The sequence below is a fragment of the Gymnoscopelus braueri genome (assembly GCF_963280865.1).
Source record: "Gymnoscopelus braueri genome assembly, chromosome: 22".
Classification (NCBI taxonomy): Eukaryota; Metazoa; Chordata; class Actinopteri; order Myctophiformes; family Myctophidae; genus Gymnoscopelus; species Gymnoscopelus braueri.
Genome location: NC_137624.1, coordinates 10499273 through 10519104, shown reverse-complemented (window position 1 = coordinate 10519104; position 19832 = coordinate 10499273). Strand labels below are relative to the sequence as shown.

Below are 19832 nucleotides of genomic sequence, written 5' to 3'. Positions count from 1 at the left end.
TATATGAAGATAGGTTGAAAATCGGTGAAGTCGTCCTTTAACTTACATTCATCCAAAACTTTGTCACAACCCTAATGTAGTTTAGAGGCTAGGAAGGAGTAACACATTTAAAGTCTCACAAAAAAAGTGTACACTTATTACCAATATCGAAGTTAAGCTTACAGCAACTGAATTAGAAACACAAATAGGGAAAGCGTACATCTTCGGGGAGGCCAAAGCCAAAACAAAGTTTAATCCTGTGCAGAAGACTCATGATAATGTGAATTCATACGACTGCGATGCAATAATTGTGTTCTTAGTACTATAGTGACTGGGATGAATTACCAGGCTAGGGAGCACCTTATGTGCAGGATACATTGTGAACCACAAGAGGGCAGCATAGACCATCACATGAAGCCAAATGAGTAACTGGCACAAAGCAAAGTGGAAAAGATGACATTATCAGCAGATGATGAAGAATGATGCATATTGAATTTACACTGTAGATAAGATTAACGGCCAAATTGAAATGACTGAATATATGTTATTGCAAAGAGTTTCCATTGTCAAATCCCAGGTTACGTAGTCCATGAGCCAGAGCCCCAAAATTGAGCAATGATTATCGAAAGAGTGGGCAAAACCAAACCTATATTAAATTGTTCATAGGGTCAATACGAGTAAATAAATATATGATAACCTTTCCACAGGAGCAGCTTTTTCATAGTTATCACACATTTTGTTATTTTCCCCATACGTACATGACAGGTGAAAAAATGACAACATTTTAAAAATTGTTATCATAATGAAACTTCCTGAGTTGATTGCTTGCATGAAGACAATGATTTATCGAATTACAAGTTTTCTGAAATTGTATATTTAAATCCATATAGTCCATGAGCCAGAGCCCCAAAATTTAGCCAGATATTGAATATTCCCTCGTTAAAAACCTTTGACTCCAACATCTTCATCAAAATGAAATAAGAATGTTCACTCTGGCTTTGTCCAATGTTCGAATGTTGATTCTGGAAAGTTATACAAATTCGGGCATATTTTCGTAATGCCTAATTTGCATATTTAAATATCCAATTTCAGAAAACTTGTAATACAATAAATCATTGTCTTCATGTAAGTAATCAACTCAGGAAGTTTCATTATGATAACTCTTTTTAAAATGTTGTCATTTTTTCACCTGTCATGTACGTATGGGGAAAATAACAAAATGTGTGATAACCATGAAAAAGCTGCTCCTGTGGAGAGGTTATCATATATTTATTTACTCGTATTGACCCTATGAACAATTTAATATAGGTTTGGTTTTGCCCACTCTTTCGATAATGAAATCTTGTCTGGCTCATTGACTAACGGATGCAGTTGAACCAAATGAGTCAGAGTATTTTAAAGTTTTGCCAGTTAAACTAATGATCAGACTCAGCACAGAGATTCCATGTTCAAATCCCTGTCCTCCTACAGTATATAATTTTTCGATGTTGTAGTACTTTTTCTTTTTGTTGTAGGAATTTTCAAGGCTAAAATACAAAAGAACGCTTCAACAGTACTAAGAGACGTGCTGTGAGTGACTGAGTGATAGTATAGTCAGTGGACTAATTTGCTTGATCGGTTCCCTTGATCACCTGCTACAGACAGACATCCCTGTCACAGAGATGTCAGGACCTAAGGCTTAAGGGAGGACTGGCCAGCTTTTATTGATTGATTGATTGATTGAATACTTTAGTAACAGTTTGCAAAGACAAGCACAGGGAAGTACAGTTCAATACAAGGTCTGTTACGAGGATTTTAAACCCAAGAAATAGGCCATGGGCCCAGGCCAGAATTTTCACTAATCGATGTCACGCATGGTGGCAAATTCTAATTTGGTATTTTGAAAAAGTCTATATAAATATAGATAATATTTCAACATTCCCAAGTGGTAGCATATATAGTCACAGTTATCAGCCTTCAATGACACCAACCATTGATCCACAGAATGAAAAATCATCATCGGGGCGGCCATAGCTGAGTGGTTAGTGAGCCCGCCTAGGGAGCCAGAGGCCCTGGTTGCCACAGGTACGATTCCAGGCCACGCCAGCATAATGTGTCGATGAAATGAAATTTGTCCCTGAGCAAGACTCTTAACCCCTAATTGCTCACAGGCCCTCATTGGAAACAAGCCCGCAAGGACTTTCATGAACGTCCTGTTAAATGAATTATCCTTATCCTTATATCATTAACTCCATATTATACTATTACACTTTCAGTATATTATACTATCAGTTTCAAAACCACTGTAATGGAACAACTAAACTACCAGTTTTGTAGAAGAATAACAACATAACATAACTAGAAAAAGTGCTCCTCGGAGCACAGGTCTCCGCCAGGTCAGGTAAGTTATTGTGGCCTCCTGGTGGCGCTATAATAGGCCAATGTGAAAAGGGTGCCATTTGTTCAAGGGCTTTTCACTGCAATCGGACACTGCATTCATGATTTGAGGCATTTTGTTCCAAAAATATGTTTGCAAAATTAGACCTGCTGGTGGCGCTATAACAGGCCAATGTGAAAAGGGTGGCATTTCTTCGTCGGCCTAATAGAAATGTGCGTGTGAAATTTCACGGAAATCGCAAGCTGCGTTCATGATTTGAGGCATTTTGTTCAAAACGGAACAATCCTGCAAACTTTGGAAGCCAATCTTAGGCAATCAGGATGGAATATGGGAAATTGGATAAATCCGTGTTGATCACATGACTATAGAGATACTGTGTACTGATTTGTGTGATGTTTGGACAAAATCTGTAGGAGTAGTATCAATAAATGTGTTTTGCACATATCGGCCTCCTGGTGGCGCTATAACAGGCCAATCTGAAAAATTTGGGCCAGAGGTTCTGAGTTGGCATCCAGGGAGTGTGCGTGCACAGTTTCGCAGCGGCCGGGCCAACGGTGCCAGAGATTAGCTGCTAACGGACGGACAGGACGGACACACGGACGGACGGACAGGGGGTAAAACATACTCTCTCGCCATGCCTTTCGGCCTGGCGGAGACAATAACATTTATGTGCTGAAAAACCTTGAAACCTGAATGATGCCTTGTTTAGTGGAATGGTTGTGTTTCAGTGCTCTTGGTGTCCTACTTATCTTTGGGGGGAGCTATCTTAACTGGATAGTGTAATTGACAACAGGTATACTGCCCTACAAAGCCAAATGCATTAACTACGTTTTTGGACACACCGATTTATTTGTGTATCCCAAAGGTCAAATTAGCCTTCGTGATTTTGGGGGATAAATAATTACCTCAAGAACAGATATACAATTAGTGTAAATCACTTATATGTTGATATCTCATTTGGCTGACCAGTTGAAACACCTTTAAACCCATTTATCAGCTAAAAAATGTTTTGTAGTTACTGCACTTTGGCTTTGTAGGGCAGTATAAATGCCTTATTGTGGTAGGTTTGTATTTTATAATAGCATTTAAAATATTAGAAAATAGTTCAACTGTTGCATTGAGGAGAGTAGAAATCTGTCAAACAGCTGAACAGCTATACATCTGCCCCATGCACCTCCATCATTCAATATTTAGAGCAGTTACAAGTCCACCCTAGTAAACTCACCTAAACACCCTATAAACAGATACTAGAATACTTATATCATTAATACATGTAATTGCTTAAGACTTGAATGCTAGATATTTACATCATACATTTATAGTCCAATATTGTACCAAGTACCATCATTACAGTATGCAGGCCTACAACTAGTAACGTCCTCCACTGGTGATGTCATCACTGTGCAATTCCATTTAGCTGCCTGTACAGCTGCCTTTTCAGAACTTCTCATTTTAAGTCATTTTCATATTATTATATTTAAAAGTGCAACTGATATATTTGTCTAGATATTGTCTAGTATACAAATATCTGAAGTTGTTCCTTATCTGTTGCCCTACATTTAAAGAAGCCCAAACCCAGGGGCGTTTATTATTATTCATTTGTACATACTGTACATTTGTTGAAAAAGTGTATTCTTTATTATAGAGGTGCAACAGTTTATATCAACTCACTGGTGTCACAAACAGAACATTGATTTGATACATTCTGAAATGTAACATTAATTTACAGTGCAGTCAGTAATTTGTGTTCATGTACTGTTTTATCCATGTATGTTATAACATTCACTGTTTTAACAAACAAACTGATTTGGACCAAACCTAGTTCCATCACAATACAACACAGAATGCAAAAACACTTTACTGATCTATCTGTGGTATTAAAATGAAACAGATGGCTATTATTCATTTATTACATTACATAGCTTTCCTTTTAACTAAATAAAGAAAATATGATTATAAATTATCCTCTTGAACCCCAGCATGCCTATTCTGGGGGGAACATTTTCCAAAAATAGCAGATCTACAAGCTCACATCGCGTCGTAAAGAGATTTAGCGTACACAGAAAAAAAGTGGTCCAAGTACAATTGTAACTCTGGTCCATTTGACTAAGAATAGAGGGTTAAGTGGTTAAGTAATATACAGTGCATATTGGGTAGAATTGCAAGGCAGACCAACCAAAGCAACATGTGATGTTACAACAAACACATACAGTACATGTACAGTTTATGTGTTTGTTGTAACATCACATCACATAACTAATACATATAACTATTACTACATAACTATTTCACAAATAAAAAGTTTTTTCTCAGAACATGGTATGTCATTCCATGCTCCATAACTCAACCGAGCACAGTCTTCTCCTCCTCTACCATGGTTATCAGGCTCACTAGGTTTCCAGAACCTGTAGAAGTAGGAACATTTCAATCATTACAATACCTTCACAAGAACGTTTTTTTCTCTAAATGTTTTTTTTTAAATCAGGACTTCAAATTATATTATAGGCATTACATATACATTAACTGGATAATGAAATAGACAACAGATACAGTATAATTGTCTTTTTATAGCGTTTAATACCATGAATGTGAGGAGGAAATATGTGCAATGTAGTTAAAATGTTTGATGAAATGAAGAGTAGAAGAATGAAGGTATAGTCTTACATCGGTGTGGTCAGTGGCGTTCCATCTACCCACTTCCAGGCTCCTTCCACGTCTCTGTCAGTCAATCCCAGCCACCGACTCCTTTTTCTGCTAACAACTCTTTTAACAAAGTCCTGGACAGAAAAGCAGCTGGATACTGAATAGATGTGTGTGATGTTTGTATGTACAATACATGTGTGTCTCTGTCTCAACAAAATGGAATCGGTAACAGCATGCAGTAATGGACACACATGCGCACGCACGCACGCACGCACGCACGCGCACACACACACACACACACACACACACACACGCACACGCACACGCACACGCACACGCACACGCACACGCACACACACACATACACACACAATTCACCAGTTTTTTCCCGCTGTTTATGATCACCAGGTCAGATTGGTTGGCTGTACAGTATGTTCTGCTCTCCTCCCAGGTTTTCCTCTCAGTAGAGATGTAATAACACACGCCATCACCAAATGTAAATCCATGTGATTCTAGCAACAAAATATAATGTTTGAAACAGTTTTTGTGTGCTCAGATTAATGACAAATGATGAACAACATGATAAGAATGTATAAAAACAGTGACGTCTCACTGACCACAAAGAATCCTCTTCAGTTCAGTCATGTTGTTAAGTCTGGTCTGTAAGTTGTTAAGTCTGTTGTTAAGTCTGGTCTGTAACTTGTCGTTCTGTTCAGTCGTGTTGTTAAATGTGGTCTGTAAGTTGTCAAATCTAGTATTCCACTGGTCATTCAGTCCGGTCATGTTGTCATCATGTCTGGTCTGTAACTGATCAAAACTGGACTGCAGGATGTTTTTCTCTTTAATCAATACACAATCTGTAAGAAGGAGAATCAATACACAGATTATCTTTACAATCAACTTTCTTCTGATTGTTATCTTCATTTGACAACGAGACAAAAGGACCTATTGCAGAAAGACGTCATGGCAGGTGGGGCGTGGTGATACACATTTGGTGTGTGGGGTGGAGGAACTGTGGCCAAGTGGCGAGGTGGGAGGGATCATGGCTAAATGATAAACAGACCTCTGCATAATGACGGATGTACAGACCTCCTATATGGAAATAAACTCAGGCTCTGCATGGACAGATAATGAACACTGAGCAGACATCTGACTGTAGGAGGTCAATGCAGCAGTTTTGTTTAGTTTTTTCTTCCATTCATATACCTGTCTATGTGACCTGTCCATGAAATGTTGTGTCTATAGGGGTGTTAGTTATCCTCTGAATTTGTTTCCAGTTCACTCGAGTATGAAAGGCAAAGTCCATGGACAATCCACTGGACTCTCCATAATATGTCTGCTCCCTGTGTTAAACACTACATAAACACCTGAAGAAACTGTTCAATAACGTCTGGCAATGATCCAAAAAGAACATGGCAGTGTGTGAATTTGAAATAATCTATCTAGCTGTCTAATCAGTAAGCCTATCGCAGCTCTCCTCCCACACCTGCATGTGCACATGCAGGCAGGGACAAAAACACCTAAATAAATTATCAATTGCTTCACATCTCATGCCAATCCAACTACCTCAAAAAGGTAAAATATCTCAAATATTTAATTCAACAGCCAACAGTATTTGGGAGTCAAATCATAGACATACACAATAGTGCTACTATATTAATATGCTACTCACAGAGTATGACCAGGACAATGATGGCAGCCAATAGGAGAAGACACAGCAGCCCCATACACACTTCAACAGCTCTGCAACCATTCTGCTTTGACGCTTCACCGCCTGAAAAACAAGCAACATCAACATAGACGCTTCATCACACTTACTTTATATTAAGTTTTATAGAGTTCAGTTCCAAAATAAGACATTTGAAATAAGTTACATCTATGACGCTTTATGAGAGATAACATTAATAATGTTGAGTAGCTTTCAGCGTTCAACTCACTGTTTCTGAGATTGTTTTACTCAGGGAACAGTCATTTACTACATGGGTAAAATGATGTCTCTTTTCGACTACAGGAACTAAGTGAACAGTGCTATGCAATTAAACATATTTCACAGGATTTGTTTCCATATGCTACGGCTTGGTTTCAGGAGATGGAAGTAACCATCCTGAGGTCTGGGAACTGTTTTATAATAATATTTTTCTTTTTTTTTTAATGAAACATGGCATCTGTAGAACATGGATCTACAAGCTCACAACTTTTTTATGAGTGCATTTTTTAAGATGTACCTATTATAATGGATAGTAAACAACAAAAACATCACAGAACTTCATGGGTTCTGGAAAGTTCCATAGACACAACTACACTGTGTAACATCCATAGAAATGTTAATTAACTATTGAATAATATTAACTTTTGAAGAATTTTAAATTTTCTGTTAATTTTGATTTTACCTGCATGCTGCTGTTGTGCTGTGTTGTTCTGTATAGCATTCAGCTGTATGCCGGGGTCAGGGTTGGGGTCAGGGTAGTTTGCAGTCCCATAGATGTCTACTATTCTTTCTTCCCAGTCTCTTCTGTCTTCTCTCTCTCCTTCTGTATCTCCTCGGCCATATCTGGCCTTTTTGGTCAGATCTGGCTTGGCGTACACGTCCTCAGACTCCTCACTCATTCTAGTTGATCTTCAAACTGCACTCGTTGTACGACTTGTTGGAAAACAAAGGTCACAAAAGCGGAAGATGAACATGAATGCTTTGAAAAAATAGTGAAGTAGTTTATTTCTTTGGATATCTGAAAACTTCCCTTTCGGTAAATGCAAAGGTGCTTATTGTTTATGAAACCCTGTAGCTTTATTTATGACAATGAGCACATATCATTGTATTATCACATTAAGACCTGAGAGGCCGATTTTACTTTTCTAAAAACGTATGTTTCTATGTCAGTGGTTCTCTAACTTTTTCATGTCATGGACCATCTCAAATTATTTTGTTCCAGGGACCCCCAGAAGCAAAGATTGGAAATGTTTGCTTTAAAATATATATATATTCAAATATTTGCACACATTTTCATGATAAAGAAAACTACAAGCTCATGTATTATGAGCTTGTATATCTGCTATCTTTGAATAGCCAAAGAAATAATGGTTAAAGAGGTTAAAATCTAAACTGACAGATGACCCGGTTTTAACGGGTTAACAGTAAATAACATTACTGTCAATGAGGAACATGGCAGGTTCCTCTGGTGCTCCCCCTTGTTGGTACATTCTGTGAACCGTCCAAGGACGCTGTTTTCTAGTGTTTCGGATCCTTCAGGCCCAAATCAGCTCCAGCGTCTCCTCAGCCATGAATTCTACCAAACCGCCTGCAGCCACGGTGTTTGGCATCTGAATTTATTCCACATTTTTGGAGATATTTATTACCTTCTGCAGCGAGATCAGTAAAAGTGACAGTTCAACTTGGTTATAGTCCAGCCACAGTATCACTGGTCACAAACACTGAGCTTTGACCAGACATGGTATGACCAGATGTATGCTGAGTTCTGAGTTCTGCAGCTGTTGCATCATTTTGGTCTGTGTGGACCCCAGCACATCCTACCTGTCTGTGTATGCTATGTGTAATGTTACAGTATGATTGGAAAACCAGTCAGATTGAAAAAGGAGTGCTCGTTTTTTCTTTGAGTTCACCACCTGCGCCCCGTCAAAAAAAGAAATGACACCTCGGAGGTACAGAGACTAGGGGGGACGATAATTTACGATTCTGCCCCTATCGGGACATAACTCGGACGGAACTGAGTCGACTGAAGGTGACTTTGCAACGTTCGGCACGGTGACTCGCTCTCCTAAGCTCGCTCGCTGATGCCTCTCGTGGCTCAAGTACCCTTCAGGCGGCGCACCTCTGTCTGAACTGAAAAACGAGTGCACCTTTTTCAATCGTAAAAATGTCTTCTAAAACGGTTTTCTGAAAAACATATGTTGCTATATCAGCGGTGCTCAAACCTTTTCATGTCAGGGATCCCCAAAATTATGTATTTGGCCGCGAACTCCCATCATAAGATATTTTCATCATAGATCCAATGTCTCATCTCTCCCAATGTAGCCTACATTTATAGACCAATATTGTACTAAGTACTGATGTATATTCTGGTCGAAAGAGTGGCTGTATTCAGTCTCCTGGAGAAAGGTTGAAGAAGGGAGGTTCCAGTGCAAGGTTTTCAGTTAGGTTTCATTTTATTCCACCCAACAGGCATTCTGCCAGGTACAGGTCAGATTAGCAGAGCACAGCATCACAGGTAACAACAGTACTTTATACCAGATTCAGATCCTACTCCCAAGGGAGGCCCAAGAGTTAAGACCCGCCCTTACTCCTTTGTCGTGGCTCGAGTCCCCGCCCACAGCCTGGTATAACATTAGCATTGTCCTTACAGTGTAACAAACTTGTCTTATTTCCAATTATCAAGCTCTACTATTACACAGACTCATATTATGAAATCATTGTTTAACATCTCTTAAGCTTTAGAATAAGACCACACACATTATATTTTCATGATTGCAAACAGCAGTTAGAAATCCAATGAGTCAACATAAGACAATAGTTACTTCAGACTGAATATTTTCCCTAAATGGCATTTCTCTTTGTTAACAGCACAAGTCATAGTTCTCAACACTTTAATCATTTCAACTACTCATTTAAAAGGCTTTTAGTATTGTGTACATAGTCTTTACTCAACTTGACAGAGTTAAAGCCAAACTTAAAGTTCTTCTGTAGCCATTCTGTCCTCTGTCTCTATGCATTCACTGTCTGTGGCCCACACCCAGGAAGGAACAAAGGATATTTTGATCCATTCAAATTAAGACAAAAGGCTGACTCTGTTGGTTCGAACTCAAGACGGGGGTAACATCTCATGGACTCCAGGGGGTCTAGCTTCAAGCAGTCTGTATACACTAGGACAATAGTATTTTAATCAACCACTTGGTAACAAAAGGTTTTGGCTCAGTGACTTGTTTTTAGTTCACACTTAAAGCTAGGAGCTTCTGCTCCAGGACAAAGACCAGGATCTTAAAGTGTTGACTGATCAACACATCAATAGCAGAGACATGCATCTCGTACTCAAATCTAGGGGGTTTCCTATGTAACTGCATTATGATCAGGGGAACAAAAAGGTTTAGGTGTTGGGGGAATGCAAAATGGATCGTCTCTCAGCCTCAGCCTGCATAACAGATGGGGGATGTCCCCAGTTATTTTCACCTTCAAGCACTGCCAACTGCAAACTCAGAATCACCTATTATTGTATCACAATATGAAATGAAATTACTTATATCGAACACCATGCTTATGTTTGAAACGATACTACAGTACCATCATTACAGTATGTACAACTAGCAATTTTCTCCACTGGTGATGTCATCAATGTGCAAATCCATTCTGCTGCCTGTACAGCTGCCTTTTCAGAACTAATTTGAAGTCATTTCCATATAATTATATTTAAAAAAGCACGTGATATAGTTGTCTGGACTAGTATGTAAATATCTGCAGTTGTTCCTCATCTGTTGCCCTACATTTAAGGAAGCCCACAGGCGTTTTGTATTAATTTGCACATACTGTACATTTGTTGAAAAAATGTACTCTTTATTATAGACGTGCAACAGTTTATATAAATTCCCTGGTGTCACAAACAGAACATTGATTTGATTAATTCTATAAATTGAAAAGTAACAGTAATTTGTGCTTATGTACAGTTTTATCCATGTGTGTTACAAAATAATCAATCAATCAATTCTTCAGTGGTGGTCTCTTCATGTTGTAGTTTAGTAATGAAAGGCTCAAGCTGCTCTCAGAGCCCCTTTTATGCCAGGTGAGTGCAGGTGATGGCCCAGACCCCCACCCCTGGCACTCCTGGTACCCCATGAAGACAAAGGCCCACATTTGCATCACTATATAGGCGAGGGTCGCTCTGCTGGATGGATACGGTGGTGATTAGCTGCCTGAGATTTTAGTTCCTGCCTCTACGGTGGGTACGCCACTGATAGCATCACAATCATTTTTAACCACTTAGCTTTGGCTATTCAAAAATAGCAGATCTACAATCTCATAGCACGGCACCGAGTGCCGCGCTATTTGCTATTTTTGAAAAGTCTTGAAAATGTGTGCATATCTTTGAAATATATATTAATTTTTAAAGCGAACATTTTTAACTCAAATCTTTGCTTCTGCGTCCCTGGCACAAAACATTTTCAGATGGGGGCCCGCGGCCAAATGCATATCAATTTAGGGGTCCTTGGCATGAAAAAGGTTGAAAACCACTGTTCTAAATGGCAGTGGTTCACAAACTTTTTAGCTCAAGAGTCTTGAGGCTTGGGTCCTGGCTCCCGGGGAGACATCAAATTTCTCTTTTGGGTCTTGAGTCCCAAGACTCAAGACCCAAAAGAGTCTTGAGTCAAGACAGAGGCTCCCGCGGAGACATCAAATTTCTCTTTTGGGCCTTGAGTCTTGGGTCTCAAGGCCCAAAAGAGAAATTTGATGTCTCCGCGGGAGCCTCTGTCTTGACTCAAAACCCAAAAGAGAAATTTGATGTCTCCCCGGAATCATACGAGGAAGTAAAATGTATAATAAGCAAGAAAGGAAACATGGCCGCAATAAATGGATCCAGGGAGAAAGCGTGGCAAAGTATTGCCGACAAATTTAATGCACAAGTCGTCCAAAAATATATACAATTTATATAAGTCCATAAATATATAATTCAGTTAGGCTTAAACATGAGGAATGTATAGTGAATATTGGAATTATCGCCTACTAATCTACAATGCGAGAGCCTATTATATGCGCCATGCATCCAACCAATATGTCTGAGTCTGTGCTCAGGAATGTGTCAAAAACAAAAAAATCTCCATGAATTCAAGGCTTCATGGAGTGTGTAATTGATAGAAAATAAGTACTTTTTGGGTGAACTATTCTTTTAAGTGTCTTGTTCAGGGACACTTTGACACATTGCTGAGGCCTGGGATCGACCTTAGGATTTGTGGCTTGACAGGCAGGCTCTCTAACCATTCAGCTATGGCCACATCATCAGCAGTGATTCTAAGGCAGTTGTACTCTGTAATAGTAAAGGGGTTTCAGGGGAAACCAGCAAAATGAGGAATAATATAATAAAAGACTGTCTTGCTAATAAAGCGTCATGTCTCTCATTTTCTACAATGTATTTGATATCACCTTTATATTATTTAATAAATTATGCATTTCATCCTCTATATATTGTCCAGCAACCTTTATGATAAAGGCCAAAAAAAGATAGGAGACCCGAAGGAGCCAGATTGCTCAGATGCCAAGGATCCTATGCTGGGATTCGATCCCATGACCTTGTGGTCTGAAGTCAAGAGCTCTTCCAACAGAGCTAACCAAGCACACTGACCTTTGTACATTGACATTACATGAACGTGATGGGTCATTCCACCAAATTAGTTAAAGGCATTTGGCTCATGCACTTTACAAGTGGGCTTATTGTCAGCAACAGCCAAGAACACAGGAGTCTATCCCTATTACAGCACTAGACCCCAGGTAGACAGATACATGCTTATTTGCCATTTCCAGGATTTGATTTCCAGGATTTGAGTCTTGAGTCCCAAGACTCAAGACCCAAAAGAGTCTTGAGTCGAACCAATTACTCCCGCGGAGACATAAAATTTCACTTTTGGGCCTTGAGTCCCAAGACTCAAGGCCCAAAAGATAAATTTGATGTCTCCGCGGGAGTAATTGGTTCGACTCGAGACCCAAAAGAGAAATTTGATGTCTCCCCGGAATCATACGAGGAAGTAAAATGTATAATAAGCAAGAAAGGAAACATGGCCGCAATAAATGGATCCAGGGAGAAAGCGTGGCAAAGTATTGCCGACAAATTAAATGCACAAGACGTCCAAAAATATATACAATTTATCCAAAAAGTCCATAAATATATAATTAAATTAGGCTTAAACATGAGGAGTGTATAGTGAATATTGGAATTATCGCCTACTAATCTACAATGCGATAGCCTATTATATGCGCCATGCATCCAACCAATATGTCTGTGCTCAGGAATGTGTCAAAAACAAAAAAATCTCCATGAATTCAGGGCTTCATGGAGTGTGTAATTGATAGAAAATAAGTATTTTTGGGGTGAACTATTCTTTTAAGTGTCTTATTCAGGGACTCTTTGACATATTGCCGAGGCTTGGGATCGTACTTGGATGTAAATCGCTTGTCAGGCAGGCTCTCTAACCATTCAGCTATGGCCACATCATCAGCTATAGAGATTCTAAGGCATTTCTACTCTGTAACAGTAAAGGGGTTTCAGGGGAAACCAGCAAAACGAGGAATAATATAATAAAAGACTGTCTTGCTAATAAAGCGTCATGTCTCTAATTTTTTACAATGTAAATAATATATATATATATATATATATATATATATATATATATATATATATATATATATATATATATATATATATATATATATATATATATATATATATATATATATATATATATATATATATATATGTATGTATTATTATATTGTAATTAATTCATAAATTATATTTCTATGATTTATGAAATAATTACGTCCTGTGTACATATAATGTGATATTGCCAGCGTATGATTACTACAAAGGTAATATCAAATACATTGTAAAAAATTAGAGACATGACGCTTTATTAGCAAGACAGTCTTTTATTATATTATTCCTCGTTTTGCTGGTTTCCCCTGAAACCCCTTTACTGTTACAGAGTAGAAATGCCTTAGAATCTCTATAGCTGATGATGTGGCCATAGCTGAATGGTTAGAGAGCCTGCCTGACAAGCGATTTACATCCAAGTACGATCCCAAGCCTCGGCAATATGTCAAAGAGTCCCTGAATAAGACACTTAAAAGAATAGTTCACCCCAAAAATACTTATTTTCTATCAATTACACACTCCATGAAGCCCTGAATTCATGGAGATTTTTTTGTTTTTGACACATTCCTGAGCACAGACATATTGGTTGGATGCATGGCGCATATAATAGGCTATCGCATTGTAGATTAGTAGGCGATAATTCCAATATTCACTATACACTCCTCATGTTTAAGCCTAATTTAATTATATATTTATGGACTTTTTGGATAAATTGTATATATTTTTGGACGTCTTGTGCATTTAATTTGTCGGCAATACTTTGCCACGCTTTCTCCCTGGATCCATTTATTGCGGCCATGTTTCCTTTCTTGCTTATTATACATTTTACTTCCTCGTATGATTCCGGGGAGACATCAAATTTCTCTTTTGGGTCTCGAGTCGAACCAATTACTCCCGCGGAGACATCAAATTTATCTTTTGGGCCTTGAGTCTTGGGACTCAAGGCCCAAAAGAGAAATTTTATGTCTCCGCGGGAGTAATTGGTTCGACTCAAGACTCTTTTGGGTCTTGAGTCTTGGGACTCAAGACTCAAATCCTGGAAATCAAATCCTGGAAATGGCAAATAAGCATGTATCTGTCTACCTGGGGTCTAGTGCTGTAATAGGGATAGACTCCTGTGTTCTTGGCTGTTGCTGACAATAAGCCCACTTGTAAAGTGCATGAGCCAAATGCCTTTAACTAATTTGGTGGAATGACCCATCACGTTCATGTAATGTCAATGTACAAAGGTCAGTGTGCTTGGTTAGCTCTGTTGGAAGAGCTCTTGACTTCAGACCACAAGGTCATGGGATCGAATCCCAGCATAGGATCCTTGGCATCTGAGCAATCTGGCTCCTTCGGGTCTCCTATCTTTTTTTGGCCTTTATCATAAAGGTTGCTGGACAATATATAGAGGATGAAATGCATAATTTATTAAATAATATAAAAGTGATATCAAATACATTGTAGAAAATGAGAGACATGACGCTTTATTAGCAAGACAGTCTTTTATTATATTATTCCTCATTTTGCTGGTTTCCCCTGAAACCCCTTTACTATTACAGAGTACAACTGCCTTAGAATCACTGCTGATGATGTGGCCATAGCTGAATGGTTAGAGAGCCTGCCTGTCAAGCCACAAATCCTAAGGTCGATCCCAGGCCTCAGCAATGTGTCAAAGTGTCCCTGAACAAGACACTTAAAAGAATAGTTCACCCAAAAAGTACTTATTTTCTATCAATTACACACTCCATGAAGCCTTGAATTCATGGAGATTTTTTTGTTTTTGACACATTCCTGAGCACAGACTCAGACATATTGGTTGGATGCATGGCGCATATAATATGCTCAAATTTCTCTTTTGGGTCTTGAGTCCCAAGACTCAAGACCCAAAAGAGTCTTGAGTCAAGACAGAGGCTCCCGCGGAGACATCAAATTTCTCTTTTGGGCCTTGAGTCTTGGGACTCAAGGCCCAAAAGAGAAATTTGATGTCTCCGCGGGAGCCTCTGTCTTGACTCAAAACCCAAAAGAGAAATTTGATGTCTCCCCGGAATCATACGAGGAAGTAAAATGTATAATAAGCAAGAAAGGAAACATGGCCGCAATAAATGGATGCAGGGAGAAAGCGTGGCAAAGTATTGCCGACAAATTTAATGCACAAGTCGTCCAAAAATATATACAATTTATATAAGTCCATAAATATATAATTCATTAGGCTTAAACATGAGGAATGTATAGTGAATATTGGAATTATCGCCTACTAATCTACAATGCGAGAGCCTATTATATGCGCCATGCATCCAACCAATATGTCTGAGTCTGTGCTCAGGAATGTGTCAAAAACAAAAAAATCTCCATGAATTCAAGGCTTCATGGAGTGTGTAATTGATAGAAAATAAGTACTTTTTGGGTGAACTATTCTTTTAAGTGTCTTGTTCAGGGACACTTTGACACATTGCTGAGGCCTGGGATCGACCTTAGGATTTGTGGCTTGACAGGCAGGCTCTCTAACCATTCAGCTATGGCCACATCATCAGCAGTGATTCTAAGGCAGTTGTACTCTGTAATAGTAAAGGGGTTTCAGGGGAAACCAGCAAAATGAGGAATAATATAATAAAAGACTGTCTTGCTAATAAAGCGTCATGTCTCTCATTTTCTACAATGTATTTGATATCACCTTTATATTATTTAATAAATTATGCATTTCATCCTCTATATATTGTCCAGCAACCTTTATGATAAAGGCCAAAAAAAGATAGGAGACCCGAAGGAGCCAGATTGCTCAGATGCCAAGGATCCTATGCTGGGATTCGATCCCATGACCTTGTGGTCTGAAGTCAAGAGCTCTTCCAACAGAGCTAACCAAGCACACTGACCTTTGTACATTGACATTACATGAACGTGATGGGTCATTCCACCAAATTAGTTAAAGGCATTTGGCTCATGCACTTTACAAGTGGGCTCATTGTCAGCAACAGCCAAGAACACAGGAGTCTATCCCTATTACAGCACTAGACCCCAGGTAGACAGATACATGCTTATTTGCCATTTCCAGGATTTGATTTCCAGGATTTGAGTCTTGAGTCCCAAGACTCAAGACCCAAAAGAGTCTTGAGTCGAACCAATTACTCCCGCGGAGACATAAAATTTCTCTTTTGGGCCTTGAGTCCCAAGACTCAAGGCCCAAAAGATAAATTTGATGTCTCCGCGGGAGTAATTGGTTCGACTCGAGACCCAAAAGAGAAATTTGATGTCTCCCCGGAATCATACGAGGAAGTAAAATGTATAATAAGCAAGAAAGGAAACATGGCCGCAATAAATGGATCCAGGGAGAAAGCGTGGCAAAGTATTGCCGACAAATTAAATGCACAAGACGTCCAAAAATATATACAATTTATCCAAAAAGTCCATAAATATATAATTAAATTAGGCTTAAACATGAGGAGTGTATAGTGAATATTGGAATTATCGCCTACTAATCTACAATGCGATAGCCTATTATATGCGCCATGCATCCAACCAATATGTCTGTGCTCAGGAATGTGTCAAAAACAAAAAAATCTCCATGAATTCAGGGCTTCATGGAGTGTGTAATTGATAGAAAATAAGTATTTTTGGGGTGAACTATTCTTTTAAGTGTCTTATTCAGGGACTCTTTGACATATTGCCGAGGCTTGGGATCGTACTTGGATGTAAATCGCTTGTCAGGCAGGCTCTCTAACCATTCAGCTATGGCCACATCATCAGCTATAGAGATTCTAAGGCATTTCTACTCTGTAACAGTAAAGGGGTTTCAGGGGAAACCAGCAAAACGAGGAATAATATAATAAAAGACTGTCTTGCTAATAAAGCGTCATGTCTCTAATTTTTTACAATGTATTTGATATTACCTTTGTAGTAATCATACGCTGGCAATATCACATTATATGTACACAGGACGTAATTATTTCATAAATCATAGAAATATAATTTATGAATTAATTACAATATAATAATACATACATATATATATATATATATATATATATATATATATATATATATATATATATATATATATATATATATATATATATATATATATATATATATTATTATACTGAATCTTACGTCACTGTAATGTAACGTGAGTTCTTAGACGAATTTATATAAATGTCCTTAAGAAGAGAGGGAGATACACTTTTACTGGTTTAGACAAAAGAGACCAAAAATCATTTACTTCAAGTTTATAACAAAATGGGTTTATTCAGACTTCAACAGTTACAAGTATTTATACCAGTTATGAGCCCTAGAATGGGACCAGTGATATCAACTCTTTCTCATGAGAGAAAGCGTTGGGTCACCGTTATCTGCTTTATGTAGATTAAATTGCCAATGTTGTTCACGGCCGTGACAACACAACTTAACTACCCATAAACGGGTAGGGAGTTATTACTGGAAGATTCTCCGTCAATAGCGGAGAGCTCTTAGTAATTACTCCTCAAAGCATGTACAATCCCATTACTTAATTAAAACACACAAATTGAAACCATATTGCTTAAAATGGGGAAAAGTATAAAAAGGGAGTTTGTGAAAGAGAAAGTTTATGTTCAATGTATGCTTTTAAATATGGGGGAAATAAAAACACAGGAATGAAGAAAAGTTCACAGAGAGGAAAAGAAAGAAGCGCCTTTGGGAATGCTGTGATAGTTTCAGAGCTAGACTAAGACTATGACTTATAGATATTACACAGAAATGTCGCCTTAAACATTATGCACAAATCATATGGTTGACACACACCTTGTGAATGGTTCCAGGCCTAACATCCAGGCTTGCTTCTGGGAAAAGGATGAACAGACGCGCTGCTAGGCCCGACTTGGCCCTTGTCTTTAGCGAGTGTTCGAAAAGTCTGATGCTCAGTATAGTGGCTGACTGAGGTGGTTAGCGAAATGTTCGAAAGGTCTGGAGCTCAGTGTAGAGGTAGACTGAGTGGTTGAGTTTGATGGCGGCGATGTCTTCTATGAAGCAGGACGCACTGACCCTCTGGTTTTGAATTTCTTATCTATCGCCAGTGTCACAACAGGGCACAGGACAGCTTCACAGTTGATGGAGCTTAACCAATCTTCTAGTTAATTTCCACACAAGGCACTTATTTGCAAGACCAGGGCATAGGGAAGTTTCACATTTTATGGCGCTTGGCCCATCTCTGGTTAATTTCAACATACAGTAAGGCACATATTTGGTAATACAACATAGTTAATACATTTGTACATGATTGTCCATAGTTCATATGTTTTCTTCATGGGCCACTTAGTTGTAGAGTGTCTTGTTGGTGGCGAAAACATGATTTTAAATGCGCTAAAGAGAGAGAGAGAGAGAGAGAGAGAGAGAGAGAGAGAAAGAGGGGGGGGTGTCTGTGCATGTGTGTGTGTGTGTGTGTGTGTGTGTGTGTGTGTGTGTGTGTGTGTGTGTGTGTGTGTGTGTGTGTGTGTGTGTGTGTGTGTGTGTGTGTGTGTGTGGTCAAAAAGAGGGCAGTGTGACTCTTTTCACCTCCAAGCGAAGGTGACTGGCCATTTTGCTCGATTGATCTTCAAGGTCTGGTTTTTTTCCAAGACATGCTGTCTCCTTTGCTGACTCTCATCTTCGATGTTATCTGATTATCTCAGCAGGAGGGGAGTTAGGTGGTGGTAAATCCCAAACAGCCCTTTGTGGGGCAGTTTGCTATTTCAGTGGTTTGCTTCAGCCAACTTCCTGTTTCCAGTCCCAGGCCGTTGACTACACCTTTATATCATTTAATAAATTATGCATTTCATCCTCTATATATTGTCCAGCAACCTTTATGATAAAGGCGAAAAAAGATAGTAGACCTGTGGGAGCCAGATTACTCAGATGCCAAGGTTCCTGTGCTGGGAATCGAACCCGTAATCTTGTGGTCTGATGTCAAGAGCTCTACCGACTGAGCTATGGATAGAGCAACTGCATAAGAAGCTGAAGTCACACTTTCAACTGCCACCCTTGCCAGGGTCAAAAACTTGATATTTGAAATCCGAACGCTTATGTACAGATGAATGAACGGGTAAAAAATTGAGAAAGTGCAAACACCAGGTTGAAGTTCATCCATGACGGTCATGACAGATCCAGACTGCACTAGCGATTTGTTTACATTCGACCGCATGGCTCATTTGCATAAGACGTTACCATATTGATTTTATCCCACTGTTGAGGGTTAGGGTTATATTTTATATATTTTGTTTAAGACTTACAGTAGGCTGCCTTGCCCCACTGGAATAGAGTGACTGATATGAATTAATAATATACTGGACCATACATAAAATGAAGAATACCTTGTGATGTCAGTGACATTTTATTACAAATGAAAATAAAAATAAGAAACAGTGCAGTAACAATACGTTTTCGTATAGCAGCAATTTTGCATGTACAATATAAATATAAATATATTGTCTGTCGGGCGGGAACCTCATTATGGCCAAAACTGTTACTTTACAACA

The 19832-nt window shown here is 38.8% G+C and overlaps 2 protein-coding genes across 2 annotated transcripts in view; both read right to left on the bottom strand.

Moving 5' to 3' along the window:
• Positions 1–3244: 3244 nt before the first annotated feature.
• add1 (adducin 1 (alpha)) overlaps positions 3245–19832 on the bottom strand; it is a 232615-nt gene continuing 216027 nt past the window's right edge. The window contains exon 17 of the transcript XR_013932429.1: positions 3245–3261. The gene's annotated coding sequence lies outside the window, so the exon portion shown is untranslated. The remainder of the gene's footprint in view (positions 3262–19832) is intronic.
• Positions 4538–7623, bottom strand: LOC308078480 (uncharacterized protein). Its single transcript, XM_080419662.1, has 6 exons — positions 7390–7623; positions 6672–6773; positions 5617–5856; positions 5378–5511; positions 5021–5133; positions 4538–4761 (listed from the first exon to the last, which is right to left on the bottom strand). The coding sequence occupies exons 1-6, from the start codon at positions 7604–7606 to the stop codon at positions 4632–4634; spliced, it is 936 nt and encodes a 311-aa protein (XP_080275788.1). The 5' UTR covers positions 7607–7623; the 3' UTR covers positions 4538–4631.